This window comes from Phaenicophaeus curvirostris, chromosome 1 (assembly GCF_032191515.1).
Source record: "Phaenicophaeus curvirostris isolate KB17595 chromosome 1, BPBGC_Pcur_1.0, whole genome shotgun sequence".
NCBI lineage: Eukaryota > Metazoa > Chordata > Aves > Cuculiformes > Cuculidae > Phaenicophaeus > Phaenicophaeus curvirostris.
In genome coordinates, this window is record NC_091392.1 from 5,964,518 (window position 1) to 5,989,776 (window position 25,259).

At 40.4% G+C, this 25,259-nt stretch overlaps 1 protein-coding gene across 10 annotated transcripts in view; it reads left to right on the plus strand.

Annotated features, from left to right (window-relative positions):
* CELF2 (CUGBP Elav-like family member 2) overlaps positions 1-25,259 on the plus strand; it is a 378,130-nt gene that overhangs the window by 123,619 nt on the left and 229,252 nt on the right. For 2 of the 10 annotated variants that reach the window (XM_069870570.1, XM_069870727.1), the window contains exon 1: positions 874-1,077. The exons of 6 other annotated variants lie outside the window; for them this stretch is intronic. In XM_069870570.1, the coding sequence (XP_069726671.1) occupies positions 1,004-1,077 (74 nt within the window). In that variant the 5' untranslated portion in view covers positions 874-1,003. Of the gene's footprint in view, positions 1-873; positions 1,078-25,259 lie in introns of those variants that run through there. 2 more of the 10 variants (XM_069870647.1, XM_069870818.1) reach the window with 2 other exon arrangements.

Here is a 25,259-nt window from a genome sequence, read left to right on the forward strand (position 1 = left end):
CAGCTCCCCTTTTATAACATGATGGGTGCCATGAGCGTGGGACAGCAAGTCTCCCCTTTATAACACGATGGGTGCTGTGACTATGGGACAGCATCTCCCCCCATTATAACATGGTGAGTGCTGTGGCTATGCAGCAGTTCCTCCCCTTTATAACGTGATGAGTGTCGTGAGTGTGGGACAGCAGTTCCCCCCATTATAACACGATGGGTGTTGTGGCTATGGGACAGCATCTCCCCCTTTTATAACATGATGGGTGCCGTGAGCGTGAGACAGCAGCTCCCCCTTTATAACGTGATGGGTGCTGTGGCTGTGGGACAGCAGCTCTCCCCTTATAACACAATGGATGCTGTAAGCATGGGACAGCAGCTCTCCTCTTTATAACACAGTGCATGCTCTGAGTATGGGACAGCATCTCCCCCACTGCAACACGATGGATGCTGTGGCTATGGGACAGCATCTCCCTCTTTTATTACACGATGGGTGCTGTGGCTGTGGGACAGCATCTCCCCCCTTATAACGCGGTGAGCGTGGGGCAGCGCTGCTGATGCTCCGGGCGGGCGCTGGGTCTCGGGTTGCTCCCACCTCCCTCCCTCAAAGTTTATCCGGGCGAGGCGGTGCCCCGGGGGCTCATCCTTGTCGTAACCATCACCCCCCGCCCCCCCACACCGGGTACCGGGATGCCGCGCCTTCCGCTGGCGGGGGCGCAAGGGGTTAACGGGGATCCGCAGCGGGGCGATGGCTCCGCCTCCCCGCTCAGCACCTGGCGCTCCACCGACAGTTGCCTCAGCAGTCGATTTCGGAGGGGATTGGCGGAATAAAAAAAAAAAAAAAAAAAAAAAAAAAAATCAAGAAGGGGGGAAGAGAGAGAGAAATGTGACAACTGCCGGGGCTGGCGGCTGCCGCGGGGAGGCCTCCGCACCTGTGCCTGCCTCTCCGCCGCAGTTGTGGGATCCGCCGAGCCCCGCCGCATCCTCCCTCCCTCCCCACCGCCGCGGCGCCCAGCATGACTTCTTCGTTCAAGCTGGATTTCCTTCCGGAGATGATGGTCGACGGGCGCTTGTTGGTCTCTGACAGAATGTAAGTGGCGGCGGGGTCCCCCCCGGGTACCGCCGCATCCCTCGCCCCGACGCCCCGCACCGAGCGGCCGCCGCGGGGCATCCCTCGCCTCCCTCCCGCTCCTCCCTTCTTCCCTTCGTCCTCGCCCCTTTCCCGAGCCGCTCGGGGGTCCCCACGCCTCTCCCTGAAGGGCGGCAGCTGGGGTGTTTAGTATTCCGCCCGGTCCGTACGGCGGGGCGAGCGCAGGGGGAGGTTTCGAGGCTGCTGATGCAACGTGGAGAAACGCACCGCGGTCGCGCAGAAGGGAGCGCGTTCTCCTCCCCGTGGGAATTCCTCCACGGCCACTTGTGCCCTTCTCCCAGCCCTTCCCGGCGGAACAAACCTCCCTTGGCAAAAGCTTCATCAGTTTCCAAATTCCAGCGAAACGCTGAGCATCCGCTAGGAGTAAAAACAGGCAGAAAGCGAGGATTTTCTTTTTTTTTTTTTTTTTTTTTTTGCGTCCTGTTCCAGAGAGCTGCCTGGCACGGAGAGTGTTAATTGGGGTGAGGATGGTTGTTTTACGTGCACTTAAACTGGGGATGAGGTTTATTCGGGAGGCGCCGAACGCTGGAATTTCAGAAAGAGAAGTATTCCCTTAGCCCGCCTCTGCTCCATTAATCTCGATCCGAAAGTTTCTATTAACGTCCTCTCGGGCATTGCCAAGTGACAGGGGGTTTCAGGTAGCCAAAGCCTTATACGAAAAAAATTAGAGCTAGAAACAAGGAAATAGTCACTTGCTGAAAGATGGGAAGGCTGGGAACCGTGCTGCTTTTTTACAGTATCGAAAGTGTCTTTTATTTTGTTGCTTTTTATTCTTTCGTCAGGATGACAAATGTGGTTTGAGTTACATTAAAATGAACCGAGAGGCTTTGGCTCTGTACTGGAGCTATTCAGGTTGAGGCAGCGCTTAAGTTACAAGTGTAAATAAACCTGTGTGTGCAGCAGAGACCATCACCTGTGATTTGTACAAATCAGGTTGCATATTGTGCCTCCATCTAAGACTATTCAGACTTTTATGACCTTCTGTACTGGCAAACTTTCTCCTAAGGCAGAGTGCTTTCTCCCTGACACCAGCAACATTCTGCATGGAGATACTCAGCCGGGAGCAGTTGTTCAGGCAGCTGTGATTTAGTAAGAGGCAGGGGGAACAGCTACTTGGTGTGGATGGCTTACTCTATTTTTACAGTCCTTGAAGGACAGCAAAGTGTTTGTGTAAATGCTGCAAGTCACCTCTGTTTCTTGATCTTAAATTCAAATGAGTGCTTTGCTGTGTTTTGCTTTTCCTTGGTGTTTGATCCCTGTTTTTATTGGCACCCGTCAGTTTTGGAGAAGTTGCTGTATTTCTCTCCTTTTGCATAAAAATGGCATAGATTGGACTGTTGGGGTGCAAAGTTGCAGCTGAATTTTAGTATCGCTTGCTCTGTAGGGACTTGCCACAGCCGAGCTTTCCCTTGTCTTCCTCGTCTCAGCGTTTATTAGAGTTTCTACTTGCTGTCCTTCCAGGCAGTCAGAAAAAAAATCTGCCAACAAACATCTCTGAGCTCAAAGCCACTATTAACTGCGCTTATGATGCCCTGTTGTCACTTAAGCTTATATAACTTTATCTCCAACTTGCCCCTGGAGGTGGGAGTACTATGTAAAACTCTTCCTTCTGCAGTGCTATCTTTATACTACTCTACTCTGGGAAGCACCCATAATGTATTCTAACACAGCTTGAAGCACAGTGCTCATCAGATGCAGATCTTGATGTCTGTTCAACGAAACAAAAATTACTTTAGAGATGTGTCAGCTTCTGAGTGGATCTCTAAACATAGACGTTTAATAATGAAATAGACAAGCATCCTTGTAAGATTTAGTGCTGATTCCTCCTATATTTGGGGGGGAGGGAGGAAATACTTAATAGTCTGTTATCTGTTGGAGAAAAAAATACTTCGTGTCCTGCATCGCCAGTGCTCGTGTTGTGATATGCTTCCTTGTATTAGCCAACCTTTGCTCTGCTGCTGATCTAAGTAATTGTGAAGATGTGTGATTTCAAGGGATCATGTGTCATGCATACAAATTAATATTGAGGCTAAATTGCTACTAACTAAGAGGGCTTCTATTCCTAAATAAAAATAATCTTAATGCTGTCTGTGGAAGCTTTGCCACGCTGCCTTTCTAAAACTGTCCAATTCACTATTTTAAGTGTCTTGATTTTGTCCTTCTAGCCAAGCAGTGACATACATTTATTTACAAGTCCCCAGCTCTCTGGGCTAATCAGTGCTGAGGAAAATGTAGTTTGATTACGCGTAGGGGGTCATGGGCACGTATGCACCTTGCCCTTTAGCTGGCCCAGCCCCTGCATGCTGTGAAATGCCAGCAGCGTTCCGTGGGGTGGCACAGCGCGTTGCAGAGCGTGCTCCGAGTTACGATGCTGCACAAAACTTTTAACCTCACCATCTGGTCTAGCTGTTGAGTATAGCTTAGTTCAGTCTTCAGCAGAAAGGAATCTCCTATTTTAGAGTGAGGCAATTAGCAAGATATATGTAGAACTCTTCTCTTTCTTAATGAGAATTAGCAGAACTAATTTTTTATGTTCTTTTGTATGACGGTGGCATATCAGATGTTTTAGGAAATGGCCACCATCCAGTACCACTTACACTTCCCGTTGTTTACACATCTAAAAGTTCTCTGTAAAAGGAATTCTTTTCCATATCATCCAGTCTTTCAACAAGCAACTGAGAGAATTTTCATGGAATCATTTTCAGTGCATACCTATTGTGAAAGTTAACAGCCAGATTGATAACTGCCAAAGTTAAAATGCTCTTATCTCTGTGAGACTGTTAATTGCTCTTAAATGTCGCTTCCTTCCAAATTCTGCGGCTGTTATTCTCTAGCTAAATATAAGTGAAATGAAGCATCAGATACTTTGAGCATGACTATTAGTGTAATTAACCTGTATGCTTGGGATCAGTGTACCTGGTTAGTCACTGAATGGCAGTTTTACTAATAAAAAATCATTAATGAAATGGTATTGGAAAATAGACCCTCTAGGATATAAAACATGAAGATGTATGAACTTTTGTTCTTGAGGGCAGGTGGTAAGTTGGGTGCTTTAGCCATGATAAATGCTTGCAAAAAGCCCACTTGGTTAGTGCTCTAGTTAAAGGACCAAAAATCCTTTGACTGGTGGTGTGTTAACTGTGTGAAAGAAAATATATAGGTGGTAATGTGTGTGTGTATTTGGGCAGTGTAGGAAAGGGTTAATGGTTACTAAGTGCAGTTACACAACATGAGTTCAATGTAATTTGCTTAGTAATTTCACTGACTTACATGTACATGCCAACTGGATGGTTGTAAAGAAGTTGCTTTGAGGATTAAATACTCATTGTAGTAACCCCCCCCCCGTTGATTTCTGCAATACCACCAAAGATTTTTCCATTCCATGAGAGGCATTCCACTGCCTGGGATTACCTTTAATGGAAATGAGCAGTAGTGTTTGTTACTACCAAGACAAACTCAAATTTTACTTTAATTTTTGATAGCTCGGTATAATGTCAATTTAATACACGATGCTTAAAGCAGTCCACATGCAACGGCTTGGGATACATGGCAATTATGCATAAAAGTATTTAGTCTTTGAATTCCTACCTCTCTTAATACAAGACAAGCCAAAATCAGATATATGTGCAATATGCTGGTTAAAAAAGGCAGTGAAGATCAATTTACAATACTTTTTGTTTGTTTCTAGTTATTGTTTAATAAATAAGGGATGTCATTATTTACAGGCATGCTTGCACTTTAAAAAAACAAAACTTCCCTTTCTGCACTAAACCTGCAAACTAGGAACTTTTCCAGGATAAACTGGAGGTAATAAAATTAACTTTTCTTTTTTTTTCTAAACTACCACAGGGAAAACTCAACATACTGTTAAAAATATTTTTTCAGCTGTCTGGGATTTTTGATATGTAGAATATCAAACCATGAATTGCTAACTGAAAATGCATAGCTGAGTATCAGCTGGGTTTTTATAACTTCATAGCCTCATCCCTATACTGACATTTTAGTCTAACTTTGGTTTAGTAATAGCTTTATTTTAAGTATTATGATGTCTTACTTAAGTTACTTGCATGACAGATTCCTTGGGCCAGTACTGAGGGAAAGCAAAGCAAAAGGAGAAGAAAATTCTTGACTGTTAACAAAGAGCTTCAGAAAGGAAAAGAAGCCTTTGGATGTAGATTAAGTAATTACGATTTCATGATGTTCTTCTTCTCGCCATCATCTCTTCTAGTAGCTGCCCAGAACCCCATTCAGTTTTTAACCTGCAATATAACTCTGAGCACATTAATATTTAAATACATCTTCCACTTCCTATGATATGATCTCACAAGTTTGGAATCCTCCCCCACATGTATTCATCATCCAAATTAATCATCGGTTATGATTGCATTAAAAACTTGATAACTCTAAATATTTCATTGGCATTTTAGGATGTTTGAGCATTTGGACTATTCAAATTTCATAATTAATTCATCGGTTAATATAAAAATATTTGACCCAACTGATATAGCAGAAAGGTGTACAAAATCTTTTAGTTTTTAAAAAATCCTGGAATCTTAGGAATGCACTTGGGCACAACAAGAGAAAATAAATTGCTTTATAGTTTAAGCATATATAAAATTGCTTCCTTCTATAGCAGAGAGGTGAAATGTTTTCCCTTCATTTCCACAAACTGTGTTTCCTACAGTGGCTTATTTCTTGTGTGTTCGTATAATTGCAAAGTACATTGCGTCTCCTGACATGGTTTCCTTTGATTAAAAGAAACCGGTGGCAGGGTAAGGTTAACCAGAGGCTAAAGTCACAAAATAGAGAATATACAGAGAGAGCAAGGCTGAGCTTTCTTTAGCAAAGAAGTGGGAAAACAGGAAAAACCTTCATAGGTGCAAGAAAAATGCAGGAAGGAGAATGCCTATTTGGAAAATAAAAACTAATTAGAGCGATAAATGTAATGTTCTCAAGTAATTGTGAAATAATTATTCCCCTTTAGAATCATCATACTTTAATTGCTTTCCCCCATGTTCCCGCATTCTGCATGCCTATGGAAAGGAAAAGAAGCACTTGTGTTCCCTCCAGGATTTCATTCTTCATATGCAGTAAGCTGCTGGCTTTCTTGTAAAGGTTTTCAGAAATATGTTGCCTTAAATGCTGTTGTGTTCTTCCATATGGTGTTAAATGGAAAAGGTGAATGGCAGCTGCTGAAGCTGTAAATTCTCTCCTATCGTCCAGATAAAGCACCTTGAGATTTAGTGTGCTATTTATCCATCCTCTGTATCACAGATTTATAATCAATCTCTCATTTTCATTGAGACTGTGTTACGTAAATAAGACACACTTCAGCAGCATATTCTCTTTGCTCACAGCTTGATCTTTGAGAAATCAGCTGACAATAGTTTAAAATTGTAATATTAATAAAGAGGAGATCATCTGGCCTTCAAAATGACATCTGAAAGCAGCTTCTGTTTTGCGTTAAATCTTAATTACTGTATTTAAATGAATGCCTAAATGAGTCAGTTCACAAAGGAGTTGCCTACTGTACCAATAGCGACTGACTGGTGATTTTTTTTTCCTGTAGAATTACACAGATATAAAACCCAGTTTATACTGAAGAGAACAGCTATGTTGTCTTGCCTCTTACAGCTCAGCTAAGGAAGACTGAGTATCCTGAGTCTGGTCTCTGCCGTGGTTCAGCTTCTCCCTTGCGTAGTGGTAATACTTGAAGCCAAGTTCAAAGGTGGTGCTCCAAAAGAAATACTGGTGCAAGAGCAGTGGGAAAGACACCACGTTTGCCTCCTTAGCATTTTGTGACCTTAGCCATTGCTTACTCTCAGGGCCAGCATATTGTCACACCTGAGGGAAGGCGTTTTGGCTCAGGAGTACAGAGAGGCTTACACCATGCCTGTAAATGCAGCAACCCTGCTGCTTTGGTTATGCTGGAAGGGATGTCATCATGTCCAGCTTTTTCCAGGTTGCTCTGGAAGGAGGCAGTTGCGTCCAGCTGTCCCCAACTCACCCCACTACCACTGCAGATGCACTCATGCGCTATGAAGGGAATTCATGTCCTGTCTTCCCCATCAGCCTAATCAAGTTGAGCTACTTCAGGTTTGCCAGGAATATCACAGCAACCTGAGTATTTTGGTTTATGATTCTTCACATCCCTGTTCATTTCTTAAATAGTTCTGTGGGTCTTTCACTGGTGTTTTACATTTTATGACCACTGTTAATTTCAGAGATGTTGCCATTGATCTTTCATTAAAATGGCATTAGTGATCTACTGATTTTTATTATTATTATTTTCCCGTTTCCATGCAGGTTAACATTATAAAGCAAATATAGTCCTGACAGAAGAGCCTAACACTGACTGTCTCCCAGTAGTTGTGGTAATTCATTGCAATGCTAGTTTATAACTTTTTCAGTTTCTTGCCATTCAAATGTCCTGGCCCCTAGGTGACAGCGGAGTTGATGGATGGGTAAGAGCCAGCTTCACACACCATTTTAGGTGGATATCTCCTAGACTGGAGGACAGGTAGTTCCTTTTGAATCAGTTATGACTCTTTGTGTCCCAAGCTGAATTGTGCTTTTCCTTATGCTCGGTTCCTACGTCATATATCCTTTGAAGCAGTTCCAGTCTGATTGAAAGTCACAGCTGACGAGCTACCTTTTGTTTCATAACCCTGAAAAGTAATGAAGATCCTTCATCCTCTTAATCCACAGGCATGACACTGTCATCTTGTTTGATATATACACTCTCCCCATTTCTTGCTTCTCAATGGCTTCACATCACCAGCTTGCTCAGAGATGTAAAAAAACCAAAACAATGCACAGGCTGCTTGATGCACCACTTGTTCTGTCATTGACTCCAGACCTCAGTGGCACTTGGTCCGGTGGCAGTGATGCTGCTTGGCCGGGTGTGAGGGAAGTGCTCTTCATTTGCCTGAAACAGATCCAGGTAATTGAAAGTTATTAACTTCTGGCAGAAGATAACTGTATTTTAAAATCTACAATTTCAAGTGATCTATTCCCTTTTTTCTTTATATTTTTTTTTTTCTGTCTCATTCAATTGCTTGGCTCTCTCAGCTTTCACCTGCAGCTCATTACTAGAGACAGACATCTGGCTACGCCCTTTATCAATAACCACTTTCATTTTTTTTAAATATTTTACCACAGATGGATCGTAGAACAAGTATTAGGAATCTGAAATGTTGTCAAACACACTCTGTGCCCAATGGCTATCACTTAAAGAAAGCCCTGTTCCATACTTGATTTTCATACAAAACACTGTAGAAATTGCAAGTTAGGAGCCTGAAGTTTTGCTTGATTTCACTGTGTAATATGGTAAATTTGATAACCTTGTCATGTCTTTGAAGGGAAAAAATTATCTATCATTTTATCTGCAATGTTTCTGTATAAACATGTAGAAAAGTTGATCATTTCATTAGTCAGTAAATGAACTTTCACATTTTTAAAATTCAGTTTAAATTCCTTGTTCCAAGATCTTATTGCTTAGAGACCTTTCTAATACTTTAACTCCCTTATTTTATGCCCTGCTGTCCAAAAAAATAACAAAGAGGGGAAAAAAAATCATAACATTACTAAATATGAATTTTATTGCAAAAATGTATAGTTCTTTTGTATTGTTAGTCTTAAAATTGACTCTTGAAAATATCCTGATTGAGAGCAGCTTCAGAAATTTTACCACAAACTCATAAATGCCTAATTAAGGGATAGCCACAGATCAAGATGATCTCCCAGGGAAAAAAAAATGCAAGCATCGTTCTCCTTGTCCTATTCTGACCCATGTAATGCAACATCTTTCTTGAAGCACAGAGATTTTAGGATTGCAAGGTGAGCACTGGCTTTCTCCAGCAGGTTGAGTTGCAAGCTCCTTCTGGGGATCAGTATTGAGTGGGAGGGGACCGGGGAAGAGGAAGACATAAAATTAACATTTAATTTTGAAGAATGTGGAAAAATAGATGACAAGTGAAGCAATTCTTAGAAAAAGAGAACGTCTCTGGATGAGTAAAGCACCATTGTCTGGTATTTTATTACTGACTATAGCCTGCATTCCGTGTTCAAGCCAACCTTCCAATGGGTTTAGAGGAGCTTGGCTTGAATGAGGAATGCATAATGATGGGCTTTGCATCCTGTGCCAAGCTGTCCAGCTCTGGACCATGAATTGCAATCATATAAATGGTTTTGCAGGATTTTTTCCTGTTGCTTGCTTCAGAGTGAACGTCAACATGGAAACATGAGGCAACTAACTTCTTGGATATTGCACTACCTTGCTAGCAGAGCAAGCTGCTGTCTCAATGATAGAGTGGAAGATAAGTCAATTTTAATTTGGCCTGTATTCTTCTGATGGATGTTCATACATCTCTGGTTGGGGCAGGGAGGGGTCTTTTCTTCTTGGGGAACCTTTTCCCCTTTGCCAGAGAGGAGGATTCATCTCAGCCTCTGAGGGCTGTCGTCTTCCACCAACATACGTCTCTTATCAGTTGGCTGCAGAAGACAGAATACAACTTTTCCTTTTACTCTGGTTTGCTGTCTGTGGAGAAAGAGTAAATGCAGCAGCTTCGCAACAGTACTCAGATGCAGACGAAGTCCAACACTATATTAAAGATTTTTTTTAAAACACTTTGTTTGTCTGATTTCATTATTGCTTAAGTGTAGCCTAGTATCTCACTTGCTAGACCATGTTTATTTATCTTCAAGACAAGGCTGTGTAGAGTAGGAAAACCTCCGAGTTTTAATATCTTCTTCTTACCGAGCTCGTGTCTGCTCTTCCTGGGGTGTTTCAGTGGAATGGAATGAAGCTTTTTACACCGTGTTATGTATTGTAGAGCATAATGACTCGGGAGCAGATTCTGTGTGGTTTTGAGCTTTTTTTCTGCACTAGCCATTCCAGCACGGCCCTATAGATGTTGACATAGGGTTCCTAGCTGTTATTGTAAAGTAAGAGAGAAGCAACTCTTCAATGTCCTATGCAAACCCTTTCCTTGGAACAAACATGCAGTAGTTCATAGAGGGATGACATCTGTTTTCCAGCTAGAAATATTGCTTATAAGGCTTAGTTTGTCCCAGGCAGTCGTCAACAGCACTGACAGATGCCTGTGTTTTCAAAATATTATTCCAGGCTCCTTTAGGTCATTTCTTCTTTCCCCTGTGTGTACAATTTATCGGATTTGGGAAAAGGTCCTGCAGCAGCAGCATTGTTACCTGTGTGTCTTTGTTGAGGAACAGCAGGCCACTCATAGCAGGAGATACATGGCCAGGATTCAGAAAGGAACAATTTTCAGCTTGCTAAGATGCCCATATTGCTACCTGGGAGCTCTGCAGGAGCTAGAGACTTTTTGGCTGTTTATGTGCCTCTTTGCTCCCTCTGTCCTCACCCCCACATCAGGGGGCACTTAGACTTCTTTACTTTGCTGGCCTTCAGAGGATTTGAAGGTCTCTGAGCTTCCCTAGGCTCTCCATTTCTACTCAAGTGGGAAAGGAAACAGAGAGGACGGCTGCTGTCTTCAGTTGATTCTCTGATTTTTTTCCTGTTTAGTTTGAAGCCACAGATATGGAGTGAATCTGGAGTTGAGAGATGCCAGGTCCCTGGGTAATAAGAATATTGTGTGGGGAAGCTGTACAATAGAAAATGCAGGGACGAAGGTGTGTATTTAGGCAGACTTTCATAAAAGATGCAAATTGAGGATTACTTAGCTGAGAAAACAATAATTTAAAATTAATGTTATGTTTAAAAAGTGGAGCATCATTTGTGTTACCAGGAACAAAGATCTTATTTTTAAGTGCAGCAAAGCCTTAAATCCCAGAAAATGCAAAATTGCTGCTGATAATTTCTGAACATGAACCTGGAAGACTTCGTGGAAACTTAGAAGGAAATAAATCTACTTCCCTCTCCTTCCCCAAAACTCTTTGGGCAAAAAAAATCTGTAAATATTTAACAGCCAATAATCACATTGCCAAGAACCAGCAAACAAAGCCCTTTATTCATTCCTATAATATGCTGTAAATAATAAAAACCTCCATAGATCTAGCAATTTTTTTTTAATCGCTGAAGAAGTTTAGTATCAAGTACTTTAAAAATCCATCAACATAGCTAAAACTCTTTTTCCAGTCTCTTACCACTTCATGTCATATTTTTCTCTGTCCTTGACATACGCAATTTGCCCTGCTTATATCTGTTAAAAATGATGTGAGCCTTCAGCATGCTCTACTCCACATTCCATGCCTGTGAGAACCTTCCCCCCCTTTCCTTTCCGCAAGGTAGGAACTAACCTGCTTTGCTATCTCCACTTAGCCACTGCTGAAATGTTGCTTTGCCCACTGGGTTCACCCCCTTATCACCATCCATTCAATATTCAGACAAACACCTCTGTGATTACTCCCCTGCTGCTCTGGTGGAAGAAGTTCCTATAAATACCTGCAAAACATGTACTTTAGTTTTCTCCTTCTTTGATAAGGTAGGTAAGAGAAATCTACTGAACTTGGAGAACCGCCTATAATTTTGTATTCTTAGTATTCAGCTGGTGGCTCATGTCTTGAAACTCCCTGGAAGTGTCACCATCCTTCTTGGTCTGTGCTCATTGACCCAACACACTGGAATTATCAGCCCTGCTTATGATTTTCTAGGTCTTCTGAGGATCTGTTTTCTAATAAAAATGTTGCTTGGCAAAATACAGTAGGTTTTCTTGGGTTTTTTTTGTGGTGGATCTTTTATTAGGTTCTCTCAGCTCTGTTTTTTGAACAATTTCATACAACAGTAGTGAGCCAAATGCAATACTATCATGATATTTTTTTTTCCCACAATTACAAGCTGCCCTACTTACCCAATGCAAATCACTGTGGATCTACGTAATATGCCTTTCTCAAGGGCATTTGTTAATTCCACATGATAAGCTGGGAGTTTCTGCCAGGAATATTGAGCGTTGAAAGAAGACCTGGTTAAACACAGTAGAACTTAAATTTATTAAATTTTAAGCAATTCTTCCAAATTATAGCATTGACCAATTTTTTGTATAAGTAGTTGGTTCAACGTTGAGGTGGTTAGGTGAAACTTTTATCATTATACAGTAAGAGCACGCAGCTGCAAGTTAGATTATGCAGCAGGAAGACATACACAGACTTCAGTAGATTATGGCCCGTTCTTTAAGCACTTGACTTTATATACAGTGAAACTGGTGGTAAAACTCAACTAACAGGAGTGATTTAAAATCAGCTCAGAGATTCAGATTCCAGAAAGACTGGGGTTCATGAATAAACTAAAGACTGAATCCAGGGCTTGCTGAGTCAATGGGCAGATTCCCTTTGATTTCAAAGCACTCTCTATCTGTGATCCAAATGTACTGTGAACAAATAAAGACAAAGAATTTATGTTGATTGGACATATTCAGTGTGACAAGAGCTTAAGTCTGATTCTCCTCTTTGCTTATGAAACACAACCGTGCACTTCTCCTCGGGATTTCTGGTAGCTGCATGCTAGGACTTCCAATTAGTGCAAATGCTGACTCCTAGTGCTGAGAATCACAACGCTTTGTGTAATGGAGAGAAAATTATGGTTGGTAACAATATATTTTGGGGTTATCCTGATTTGCCTTCGGGGGTTTAAGACATTAATTTGTCCTCTTTCTCCTCTCCCCTTTTCAAAAAAAAGTCATCTTGGTTTGTTACAGCAGTAAAATCAATAGTATTAAAAAAACTTGCAGGAAAATTGCAGACTTCAATGAGACATGGTCTTCTGCTGTTCTCTCCCCTTTGTGCTGGATGGGGAATACATTGTGGCATCAAGCTGTGAGTCTGCCTTCCCTTCATGCTCGATCATGTATGAGATTTTGGGATGCCGTGTGAGTTCTTTATTCTGAAGGGGCTGGAGAACAGGCCTTATGAGGAGCGGCTGAGAGAGCTGGGGTTGTTTAGCCTGGAGAAGAGGAGGCTGAGGGGAGACCTCATTGCTCTCTACAACTACCTGAAAGGAGGTTGTGGAGAGGAGGGTGCTGGCCTCTTCTCTCAAGTGACAGGGGACAGGACAAGAGGGAATGGCCTCAAGCTCCACCAGGGGAGGTTCAGGCTGGACATTAGGAAAAAATTTTCCACAGAAAGGGTCATTGGGCACTGGAACAGGCTGCCCAGGGAGGTGGTTGAGTCACCTTCTCTTGAGGTGTTTAAAGGACGGGTGGACGAGGTGCTAAGGTGCATGGTTTAGTGTTTGATAGGAATGGTTGGACTTGATGATCCAGTGGGTCTCTTCCAACCTGGTTATTCTATGATTCTATAATATGCAAATATACATCTCTTTATGGGTGCAAAACTCTTTTCTTTAGATAGCAGGTTAGTTTTCTTTAGTCAAGGAGTTAAATGTACTCTAAGGGATGGATTTGTTGAAAGTAGCACCAAAGCAGCATCAAGATCACTTATGCCTCAGGCTAATTCTGGTTTTCTACTGAGGTGGATGAGTAGTTACTCTGAATATAGAAGCACAAATAACTTTTACTTAGGATACAATTAACTTATATGAAGCAGAACTCCTCTGATATGGATTTTTTCTTTAATATCAGGTACATACCTTTCATTTCACCTTAAAAACAAATTAAATGCTTGATTTCTCTTCCTGAAATTCCTGGTCATGTTAGCTTTGAAGCAGTCTTCAGTCTCACTTCTAACCTGAACCTGCTTAGTATGTCTCAAAGTGACTTCCCCTCTTGCAACATTGATACCTTTTCACTTGTTATCATTTTTGTTTGATCTGGATTTACTTTTGCAAATGCAAAATATACGGTCATTTGAACAAGGTGTACAGATATACCCCTATATTTTTAGTTATTGCATTTTAAATTTTTTATAGACAGCAGATTTTTCAAAGTGACTGTAGTTAATATTTGTTCTGATTTATGTAGATTCCCTAAGAAAAGAGTAGAATAATGAGAAAAGTAAAAGCAGAATGTGTGTATGGGTTAGTATAAACTACAGTCCTTTTCATACTGAACATTAGCTTGTTGAAATGCTTCCACTCTTGGCAGAAGACAAGCTTCGTAACCTAAGAGGATGTGATTTGAGTGGAGTTTTCATGCCCCATGTGCTCATTGTGTTCTTGCCACTGATGCAAACATTATCTATAATTACATTTTCAAGAGACTGAAAATTGCCGTCTTTGTGGAACAAAAATGCAGCTGAAGAATGGAACGTATATCCTCTCCACCCTCATTATAAGGCTTATAAAAATCAAACTATAAGGCCCAGTACTGCAGCTTTCAGATACAGGAAACCAGCACCATTAGCTTGTGTTTGAGTATTTTTCACTGAAAATTATAGCCTTTTGATAATCAAACTATTGCTCTCATTTCCAATAGTTTGCCGTTTAAACTAATCAAAGTGAAATTTGTAATAGAGATCAGTATAAATAAAGTCAGAGTATTTACTCTCTTACTTCATATTTATAATCCTATTTTCATGGATTTGAGATTCTGTTCACAATGGGTGGTAACATCAAAGGTTTATTAGACAGGTCATAACATGAGTGTTGAAACTTCCTACCACACCATGCTGTGGAACAGCTGTGTTTTTCAAGAGGAAGGCAGTAGTACTGAAAATGCTGGGTTTAAGGTGTTCTTCTGGACACTGAGTAGTTTTAGTGTTGCAGTTCAAACTCCACTCTGACTAAAGCACCTCTTCTGCACCTCAAAATGTTGCCGTCTTCCATCCCAGTAGCAGAAGAACCAGAAGCGGAAAGGAGACGGGAAGTAGAGGATACCAAAGTGTGTAAAACAAGCACTTGAAACGTAGAGAAAAACTTCTAGGTTAGGTGGAGGCAGCTAATCCTGAACTTCTATTATATGCTTTTGGGAGGAATAGATTCATAGCATATCAATCACCTGTTCATAATACCCATACATGCTTTTTCCTATCATGAGCTCGTTTAGTTTTGAGTGGTTTGTTTTCCTCCAGTAAGTGGGGCATTTGAATCCTCTCTGAAAGTGGAATTTGACCCTGTAGCGATGATACCAAGGAGACAGCAACGTTTGTTGAGAAAGGCACATGCAGTTATTTGTTCTGTGCTTTACTGCATTGAGAAGTGTGGGTAGAGGTACTGAACGCTAATAAATAAATAAGGGATGTTTCTGAATGCCTGTACATCCATGAACAATTAATAAGTGCATGCATGTAGGGCAATTTACTGCACAAATGGTCCGGACTGAAATTAGTGTGTCTAGTCCTTTTCTCTTATTCTCATTGTTTTTTCTTATTCTAAAGAAAGTTATAATTTGGATGATCTTCATAGCTCTTGATAGGTTCACAGTTATTTTTTTAAAGCAATTTTTATAATTTGGATGAAATAACGTGAATCCTATTGCGTATCTGTTTATGACCATGTAGCTTTCTGTGGAAGGAGCTCTGGGCAACTTCCTCTTACAGCCAGGTAGCAATAAGGGCAGTTAGATCCACGTGCTTTATTCAGTTGCTGCCCAAGTTGGTAATTCTTCCTCCAAGTTCTGCTGCCTGATTGCTGCAAGTTATGCGCAGGAACACCATCGTGATTGAGTGCTGGAGTTCCCAGGACAGCATCTATTCTTAGTGGTCCAGCAAAACTTATTAAGAAAAGTAATTAGAACAAAGCTCAAGTACATTAGCCTCTTTAATGCTCCTGAATTCTCAGAGCTATCTTCAACATTGGCAGAGGCTGTGTTTCTAGTAGAGAAATCGAAGCAACTTTCTTTGCAGAAGTTAAACTCACTTTGGTCTTAGCATCATGATGGGAGCTGCTTCTTACATAATAGTACAAAGACCCAGACAGATAAAAGGGATCTGGTATGCCAACTTGTAAAAAATAACCCAACTCTGGTTTTATTTTTATGGTGAATTTCTGTTGAGATGCACCATTCTGTGCTTCTGCCTGCTTCTTATGAATGTTGTTCTTCTATGCTGTGTCACCTTCCACCTTTCAGTCAACTCCTGAGTCTCAAGAACTCTACTGTGGCTATGTAGCTAACTGTTTCCTTTTCAGGAATCATTTTTTCTCCCTCCCTCCCTCCCTCCCTTTCTGGCAGGCTAGAAATGTATTTTCTGCGTGCAACACCACCCAGTGTTAACTTTGCTCAACAAATCATCTCCACAATCCTCCTGAATATTTGTTTCTGCATTGGAATCCAAAAAGTGGTCTCAAACCTATTCAGTCTTTTTGTCAGGTCAATCAAAACTATGACTCCTCAGGCCTTCAGGATGTCTTTTGAGAGGTCTGTCTGATCTTTAAGCTACTTCAGAAATGTGAGTGACCATCTTAATGAGGTAGGAACATTCCATAGATTTGAACACCTTCAATACAAGGAAGGACGTGATTGAGTCGTTGACAAGGATTGATGCTCTTCAGTTTTCTTAACATACGCCCATGTTTATTCTATGTGCATACTCCTTTCCTTCCCTAAGCATCCCCCTCCTTGCTAGTTCTGCTATAGATGGACAAGATTTAACAAAGTGTCCTTTGAGCTGTAGGTTGTTCGGTTAGGTAAGTATGGAGAATTCAAACGAGGCAGGACAGTGGCTTTGTAGGTTTTACAGGTCCAGACTACTCACATTCACTTACTGAATAAACCAATCTTTTTGTAAAACAAACTACAAGATTTTTTTTTCTTTCCTTATGCCTATTAGTGACAATATTTAGGTCTTCTTTTCTGCCACACTCAGATTTTTTTGCTTTGTTCTTCAGTTGCCTGAGAGAGGTCTTTTGATGCGTTCTGTACCGTTGCTTTGTAGGCCAGATAGTTTTGTGTAATGTCACTCCTGGCAACATGCGATCCTTATAGTAAATTTAATAGAATAGTACCTATTTGGTCTTTTCCTTAAAAAATAAATTCCTCATTCAGTGAAAGATGCCAAATTGCAAGCATCACACAGCAGCTTGTGTTTTTGTGAGCACCTGAAGGATGATTGAGAAGACCTATCAGTGTCACAACACCTGTACTCTGGTATTCAGTTTTCCTTCTTGGCAATCTTTAGATATATGTAGGAGTGAAACATATTTTTCTGTAAATTGGCTCGTTCCTGTATTGAATCAAGCTGGTCTCATTTCAGATCCTTGTGTCGTAAATTTCCAATGACACTGAAAATATCACGTTTGTTAATTTTAGAAGATTTTCAAGATGTTCCCAAGGATGGAGATGATGTATGTCCGATAACTCCTGAGGCAGGCTGACTGTAACCTGGCACTGCAGGCAGGATTGATGTTAGTTTCACAACCAACTTTTTAATAAAATACACTGTTTGAATATAAATATTGCAGTAGTGAGAAAAAAGTCTGCTGCTACCTGCCTTAAAGTTGCTGGTTCCCCACACCGAGGTGCTGAATGCTGATCCTCAGGCTATTTTGTTCCGTGATGCTAATAGTGCTAATACAGTATCATTGTGTTGGAGGCTTCAAAGATACTATACAAGCATTTTCTTATGATTCCCTGATCTTTGCATTTATACCCAGCTGTTTGTTATTCAGTTCAGCCATCAGCATCTAAGTCTCAATGGACCATGTAATATGCAGCTGTAGCCAGATGTAATGCTTCCTATTCCTAAATGTTTCTGTTAGAAGCTAAGAGTGGCAGGCTAAAGACTACTGATAACGGTGTTGCTTGCATTAATTTGAGCTCCAGAGCTACACTGATTCTGTTTGGCAAATTTATTCCATGGCCAACAAGCAGAGCAATATTTCCAATCTCCATCATTGCTAGCAGTGTTGACATTAAATACATTGAGTATGTCTGTTCTGATACAGAATGTACTCATAGTGCTAATTCAAATATGAGAAGGATGTCCAATTTGCATAAACAAATATATTTTCAGATACAGTTCTATTTAAGAGAGATAAAGAGAGAAAGGAGCCTGTTCTAAACAATGACTCGCAATAATTTAGAACAGTTCAACAAATCTTCGCCGTCTTTAATTTTTCGTTTTCTATGGATAGCTGGGGAACCTTTACAACATCTTGTTCAAGCTGCCAGCGGGTCATGCTCTGCTCAGCTTTCCTGGCTTGGATGCTGCTGCAGGAGGGGATCGCAGCATTTGCGTTTTCTGCTGCAATCACTCTGAAACATTTGACAAATTGCTTCAGCCATGTGAGTGGGGTTGCAGACATACTCGAGGAGTCTTGGTCAAGCCCTTCACTAGAAGTTGATACCAAGACGTGGTTAGAGATCTCCAAGAAACTTTGAACAGGAGCATTCTTCACAACTGCAAAATGCCTTGTCAGTAGGGACTTGCCATACATCAAAACCTTCATGGAAATGATCTTTTCTCTGGGGATTTTCATTTTTGATTGACAGTGTGTCTTTATAAGCAAGCTTCCAGGTGGATGGTTTAACTCAATGAAATCAAAATTAGGTGTACAGTGGTGGCTTCTTTTTTCTTCAATTGCTCTGCCCCTGCCTTAACTCATATTCTGCTTTGTTTTGGTTTGTTCTTTTTTATTACCCTGCACATTAGGTAATCTTAATCCAGCAAGGTTGTTCAGGTTACAAGCAGAGCCTTGCTTTCAGCTCCTCCCTTTGCCTCATGCATGCCCAGGACAGTTAGTGCTGCACAGCAGCAAGCTTCTGCCCCGTGTGCTGGGCAATATAGGCTTATGTTTTGATTCCAGAGTGAACAGCATTGCACAAAGGATTTGATGTGATTGTAATGAAGTGCATAGGGGAAGAGCTTGTTTGAAATCCACTCCATTAACTCGGAGCATAAACCATTGCAAAGTCAACAGTTTTTCTGAGTGGCCACCGCCAGCCATCACTTTTGAAAACACTAATGGGCTGTTTAATTAGGTGATGAAAATTGTTTACAGTTGGTGATCCCAAGTTTTGTCATTTTAATGATGGCTAAATTCAATGTCTTCTTTGATTCTTGGCAACTCTCTCATTATTTCATAACCTGCTTATGTCTGGTTTAATTCCTTTTTGTGTATTAAAACCGAACCTTTCTCATGCAGCAATGGTGTTTACTTAACTGCACTGTCTCATTATAATAGGTGGGGAATGACTAATATACAGCAGTGGATGTTAAATAAGTATAGAGTTGGAAGAGAATATGGACATTTGTGGAAGATGTATTCATTTTGAGCTGACTATATATGAGACCTGAAGATAATCTTGCCAACAGCATCTAAATTTCAACTGTTCGTGTGCATGTATTTCTCCTGGGGTGTGTTAGCTTTGCTTCTCTCTCTCCTAGCTTAATAATATCTGTCACTTTGAGGATCTAAGAAGGGACAACTTACAGAAGTGTTCTCATATGCTTGGTTTTGGCCTCACTGGTTGCTTAAGAGCAACCAAGAACAGTAATCTTTTTCTCTTAATTTTGTGTTGCTTATCCTTACTTAGAGAAGATGGACCAGAATATTAAGAGGCACTGAACTGATTTAATTTTTTTGAATGTTGATAGCCATGTGATGCCTGTGGGCTCTTTTTTTTTCTCTTCATCTTATCTAAGCATGCTACAAAGACCCACAAGCCCCTGTCTTAACAAGTATATAGTCTAAACAACAGGGGAAAAAAATGGTTTGAAACTGAAAAATGAAACAGGATCACACCTGAGTTACAGGAGGTGTGTCCAGACTAATTAGCACTGGCAGAGGTCAGCAGATGCCTGGTTCCCTGTCTCTTGGTCCTGTGCCTTCTCAGAGGACTTGGATTTTGGATTGGTTTGTGATAGCATTCATTACATGCCATATATTTTTCAGGTACTTTCGCAGAGGGGCTTGAACATAGATAAACTGGCAGATGCTGGGAGAGGGCATCTCTTTTGTGTTTTGGGTTTGGGGTTTTTTTCCCCCTCGTTTTCAAAAGTTGTCACATACAAGTCTTTGAATTCAGAAGGGGTAGCAGCCTTTTGGGTGGATTTTGGATGGCATCAAGAAGGAAACACAGGGTTTTTTGAGGAGCTGGTGACTGGCCTGGTCAGACGTCACAGTTTGATTAAGTTGATACTGTGTTATGAAATCCTAATGCATTTGTAAAACCTCTTTGCATCCCCTGTTTTTGTGTTGCAGATGTAAAGGTATCATTAATAGAAGCATGCAATATGCTACATGAGTAATTAAAGTATTCTTGCGTAGCTTTCCCCTGCAAAGTAATACAGAAAGTAAGAACCATATGTGACTGCAGTTAGATAAAGGTTGTGCTTCCTGGAGCTCAGAAGCCATGTAGGAGACTCAATCCCATCTTCAGAGGGCACTTGATGGCTTCTAAGTCCCAGTTAATTTCATCAAGTCCTAGTTTCCTAAGATGTTTTCAAAGAAAGTCCTCCTGCAGCTCAGCTGCTCAAGTGTTCTTTAACCCTTAAGTCCATAAAAAAGGACAAAACCTTAGCTATAATTTTACAGCAGGTGTTACTGCTGCAGTTGTACATGAGTGGCCAGCTAAGCATATAAAAACCAGAGTGGTAAGAAGGCTGTACACAACAGGGTAAGCATTTTCAAGCATGACAATACTCACTTAAGGCGCTTTCCACTGCCATCATGTGTACTTAGCTTTCTGAAATCAAGGTAAATAGGCAAGCTGTGGATTGTTCTACTCCTGTGTCTCTGACATTACTGGACTTGTGCAAAGTATTGTGATCCTACTGGAATATAACAGGTGGCCTATTATATAAATAAGAATGGATAAGGAAGCAAATGTTCACGTTCATGGAGTAGAACTGCATAAATAATTCAAAGGAAACGTTTTCTCCCCTTTTAAGGCTGCTGTATTTTTGGGAGGTTCTCTACATATGCATAGAAGGTGCAAGCAAAATAGGGGTTTTAAAATTTCTAATTGCGTGGGCTGTTTTCTCCTTAGGGAGGAAACAGATGAGCCAAAATAAATAAAGTTTATTCTACAGCTTTAGTGATACAGATGCTTGACCTGAATAATGGGGAAAGTAATGAATGCAAATGTTTGTAAGAATCTTGTTACATCTTTATTATGTAATCAATACAAAATAGTTGGGAATATATTCACATAGCAATGGCATGCCCTATTCAAATATTATTATTCACATAAATGCTATTGTAAGAGTACTACTCAAACTTGCAACACATAAGGGATGTTCTTAACCTTTTCCTCCTTACTCTTGCATCTTAGTTAAACATTCAAGAAAGTCTCCGCTTTCCTTAGAAGATTGTATAGTAAACTGCATGCGAAAGGGGCTTGAGGTTTATTTGGGTTTGGTTTTTGTTTGGTTTTTTTTTGGTCAAAGTTCTACTAACTTGACTATTTTAAAAGCTAGAAAGCAAAGAGTTAAAATGAGACTTTGTATTTCTCTATTCCCAAACCAACATTTAAATTGAAATATAATTTTATAAGCATTACATCTGAATACCATTTCTCTTTACAGGATCTTTTACCTCTGGGACACTGGTTTGGATCAGGATTATTTTTTTCTTGCAACAGCTGTTCAGTGCATGAAATAAGCTAGTGGATGTGATCCAGTTCATAGTGGGAAAGTGTCCATCTCAAAACCACCATCTCAATTGGCGCTGAGTAACATCCTTGTCTCAGCAAAACAGCCAAAAATTGAATGAGCATGAATAATGAACCCTTTGCAATTGTCCAGGTCAGGTTGACAGCAATTTTGCCTCTGTGTATTGATAAACTTGGCAAAGGTTCTGCATTTCCAGGCATGCAGAAGCTTTTCTTAATCGTTGCGACTTTAAAATAAAATATACCAAGTTTAAAGTCACTGTACTTCCTACTGCTGATTAATATGATGATGTAGTTTTGAGAACATTTTAATAAAAAGATCTACTTTTTACCCTGAACAGTTTTCATTTTAAAATCACAACTACAGGAACAATACAAGGTGGCTTCATGTTGCAGTAATCCAGGATATGAGATTTAAATAGTATAGATTCTCACATGACCTAAATTTTTGAATTTCGGTATCCAAATTTAGACACTGAAAATCAGGCCAATTATTTTAGTCTTCCTACCCATTTTTGCAAGCACAGAAATATATTGTAAAGCCTGATATTCATTTTCTATGGAAGTAATGATGGTTTAGTTTTAACTTAGTGCTTTTTCTCTGAGGAGCACCAAACATTTTTATGAAGTATGTCAATGTCTTGGTAAAGAAAATTTGATATTGAAACATGGGGAGGTTGAACCTATGTTCTCATCTTAATATACAACTGTCCTTTCAGCTCAGCCTGGAGCCCTTGGGGATATTTGCAAGGAGGATTATCTTTCTTGGCTTTTTCCATAATCAGTGGAGAATGAGTGGCTCTAGTTCTGAAATGTCCTGTTGGAGTCAAAACCTTGGTGCTTTGCATCATATGTCTGAGGAGCTTTTTATCTGGTGTCTGTAGAGGTAACCAGGACATTGTGTTGCTATGCCTTAAAGTAGCTTTGTGAGTACCTGCTTTTGTGGGATTCATGCAGTATACAAGGATAATGATTCTTCCATGTTTGCTTCCTAGGAGAACTTTGCCCTTTTAGGTCAAGCTTTTTCTTATCCTTGGGAGATCCACACATCAAATCCTATAAAATTCACAAGTAGGGTTTAGTCAAATAATTACCTGAGAATAAGCCTTTGCTTTTGAGGGGCCTGGTGGGACACATTTGTGTTGCACACAAATGAGCCAGATTTTTTCCATCAGGTTCATCTTTATGTAGTTTGTCTTGATCTGAGTCAAGTTAGTGAAGAATGTCTTCTTAATTGGCTAGTCCCATATGATCCATTTGTCCAGGCTGAGACCTGCTTTCAACAGCTCCATCCAAGTCAACTAGAAAGCAGTTGGCTCAGAGAAAGCGCAAGAAGCATCCCAGATGGAGGCTTGTATCAGAAGCTCTTCATCAAACGCTAAAAGCAGGAATGGGGATTTAGGTTCATGTGGTTTGGGAAATTTCCAGTAAAAATATTCTCTTTGCAAAATGTCAAGTCTTTGTTATCACAATTGGTTTTGTAGAAGTACGCCAGCTTTCTGTCAAGGAACAGTCCTTTGCTCAGGAGTGGAAGTGGGTAAAAAAATAGATTAATCTGGATGAGCTAGCACACTACCAAGCAGAGCACTGTCTAGACTGACCTGATTTGAGTGAGAAACTTGAACCTTGGTGTCTTTATATCAACTGAGTTCCCTGCCTGCCGAACTGTTTGATTTCCTGTGCAACAGTGGAAAGAGTAGGGACTTTCCATCCCTCCTGTTCAAGACCACTGAGCTTAGGAGTCACAAGAACAGTGCAAGACAAATCTGGTCTTCAAAACTAAATGTTTTCTGGCTTGTAGAGATAATAGTAATTCTTATTTGTGTTTAAACTTCATTACAAGTCATCACTGTTTCCCCCACCCTCCACCAAGACTGACTGTCTTAGAACATTGAATTGATTTATACATACCTTTTCTAACCTTAAGGTAAATATTGTTCCCTTAAAGGAAGGCTCTAGATGCAATTACTGCACTTCTCTGGTGATTAGTAGAGCAATCATACTATTTATTAACATGCTATATATCTCAAAGCTGCTTTGCAGCGTGAAAGCCATTGAAGGTGGTCTACAAACTGACTATCAGCTCTGTCCTAAACTCCTTTTACTGAATAAATTTTCTTCTCATTTCAGACTCATTTGAGACCTTAGACCGTGCAAGGTCTTTAGAGAAAGAGACCATTTCCTTGTACTGTGTTTATACAAAACCTAATTCTGTGGACCCTGATCCATGAAAGATCTGTACAGCTCCCACAGTGCAAATAACCATTTGGGAAATATAGGCTTAACCCCTGCAAAAAACAAATGTACTTGCTGGTTGTTGAAGGGTGGAAGAAAACGAAAAAGTGTGCATAAAGAAAATGGCATCTGGTAGGCTGCTGGAAAATGGACCAGTCTATTAGGAATCAGTGCTAACAGGGCTCTAAGTTTCTTTCATCAAAATTACTGCAGTCAAAAAAAAACCCACCACTTCACATGTCTGCTTAATTTCACCTCTGTTTATTCTCCTCTCCTGTTCCCTGAAGAATGTAGATGAGGTTTAAGTTAGTCTTAATAGTAATAGGTTTGGAATCTAGCACACTTTCACAAAATTAACTTTGCTTCTGTTGATCTGGGAATTAAAATGCTTCATTAATTTAGCAAGTCCTGGTTTGACAGCCAAATAATGCATTTTGTGACTTGTACTCTTAAGTCTAAAATTCTTATCTGCAGTTCTCCCTGGATGTCTCTGGCATTCAGGGCAGCTTGGAGATCTGCAATACCTGAAAAGGAGAAAAAGTGTATGAACATATACATAGAGATATATAGATATATAAACAAGTAATACAATACAGTTTATATGAGTGACTGTGGGGTGTCCAAGCATGTCTTTAAGCACAGCGTGAGTAGATAACTATCAGGACCCCTGTCTCTCCCTTCCTTTACTATATATGCTTGTTTTTTCCTTTGGGTTTTTTCTAGTCTCTTTTACCACTGCAATTCAACATAAGGAAGGATGTTTCTGATGAAGGGAAAAAGGTTGGAAAGTGTGATGAATTGTGCTGTACACTAGGCCTGGAGGAAAGGAGAAAAAAAAAACAAAAAAAACCCAATATGACTGTATTAAAGGAAGATACTTGTCATCTGTCTTCTTCATACTGGCTTACTCCTGGGAGACTCGAGATGCCTATATATGCTCTATAGTTGTGTATTTGAGAACTTGGTGGCTATTTAGAGCATTCTTATGTTGCTTGTTCCAGTCATTCTGAAAATGCTTTTTATCCCATAGACCTTTTACACTAAAAGTTTTCAGGAGCTACATGAACCATGCTACGATCGTGTAGTAGGCTTGCAGACTGTACTATTGCATGATACACACTCGCAAAGGACTCACATGGGGCCTTTGGAGTTTTCCCCATCACAGAATACAAAACCCTTCGTGACATGTGTTATAAACTTGTATGATACCCCCAAACCACTTCTAACTGTATTGTGATGTTTCTCAGGAATTCATCTGGTTGTGGGCTGTAAAATTTGTGCTCAAATTGCATGGCACAACCCAGATAAATGGCTACAAAACACAACTGCAAAAAGAGCCCTGGACCCTCAAGGCTTCATAAAATGTAACATAAAGCATTGAAATATAGAAGAATTCAAAATAGTTTTGCTTTATTCGTGTCTAAGAATGCTTTCTCCCCTTTAATGTCACCTCAGAGTGGTGCA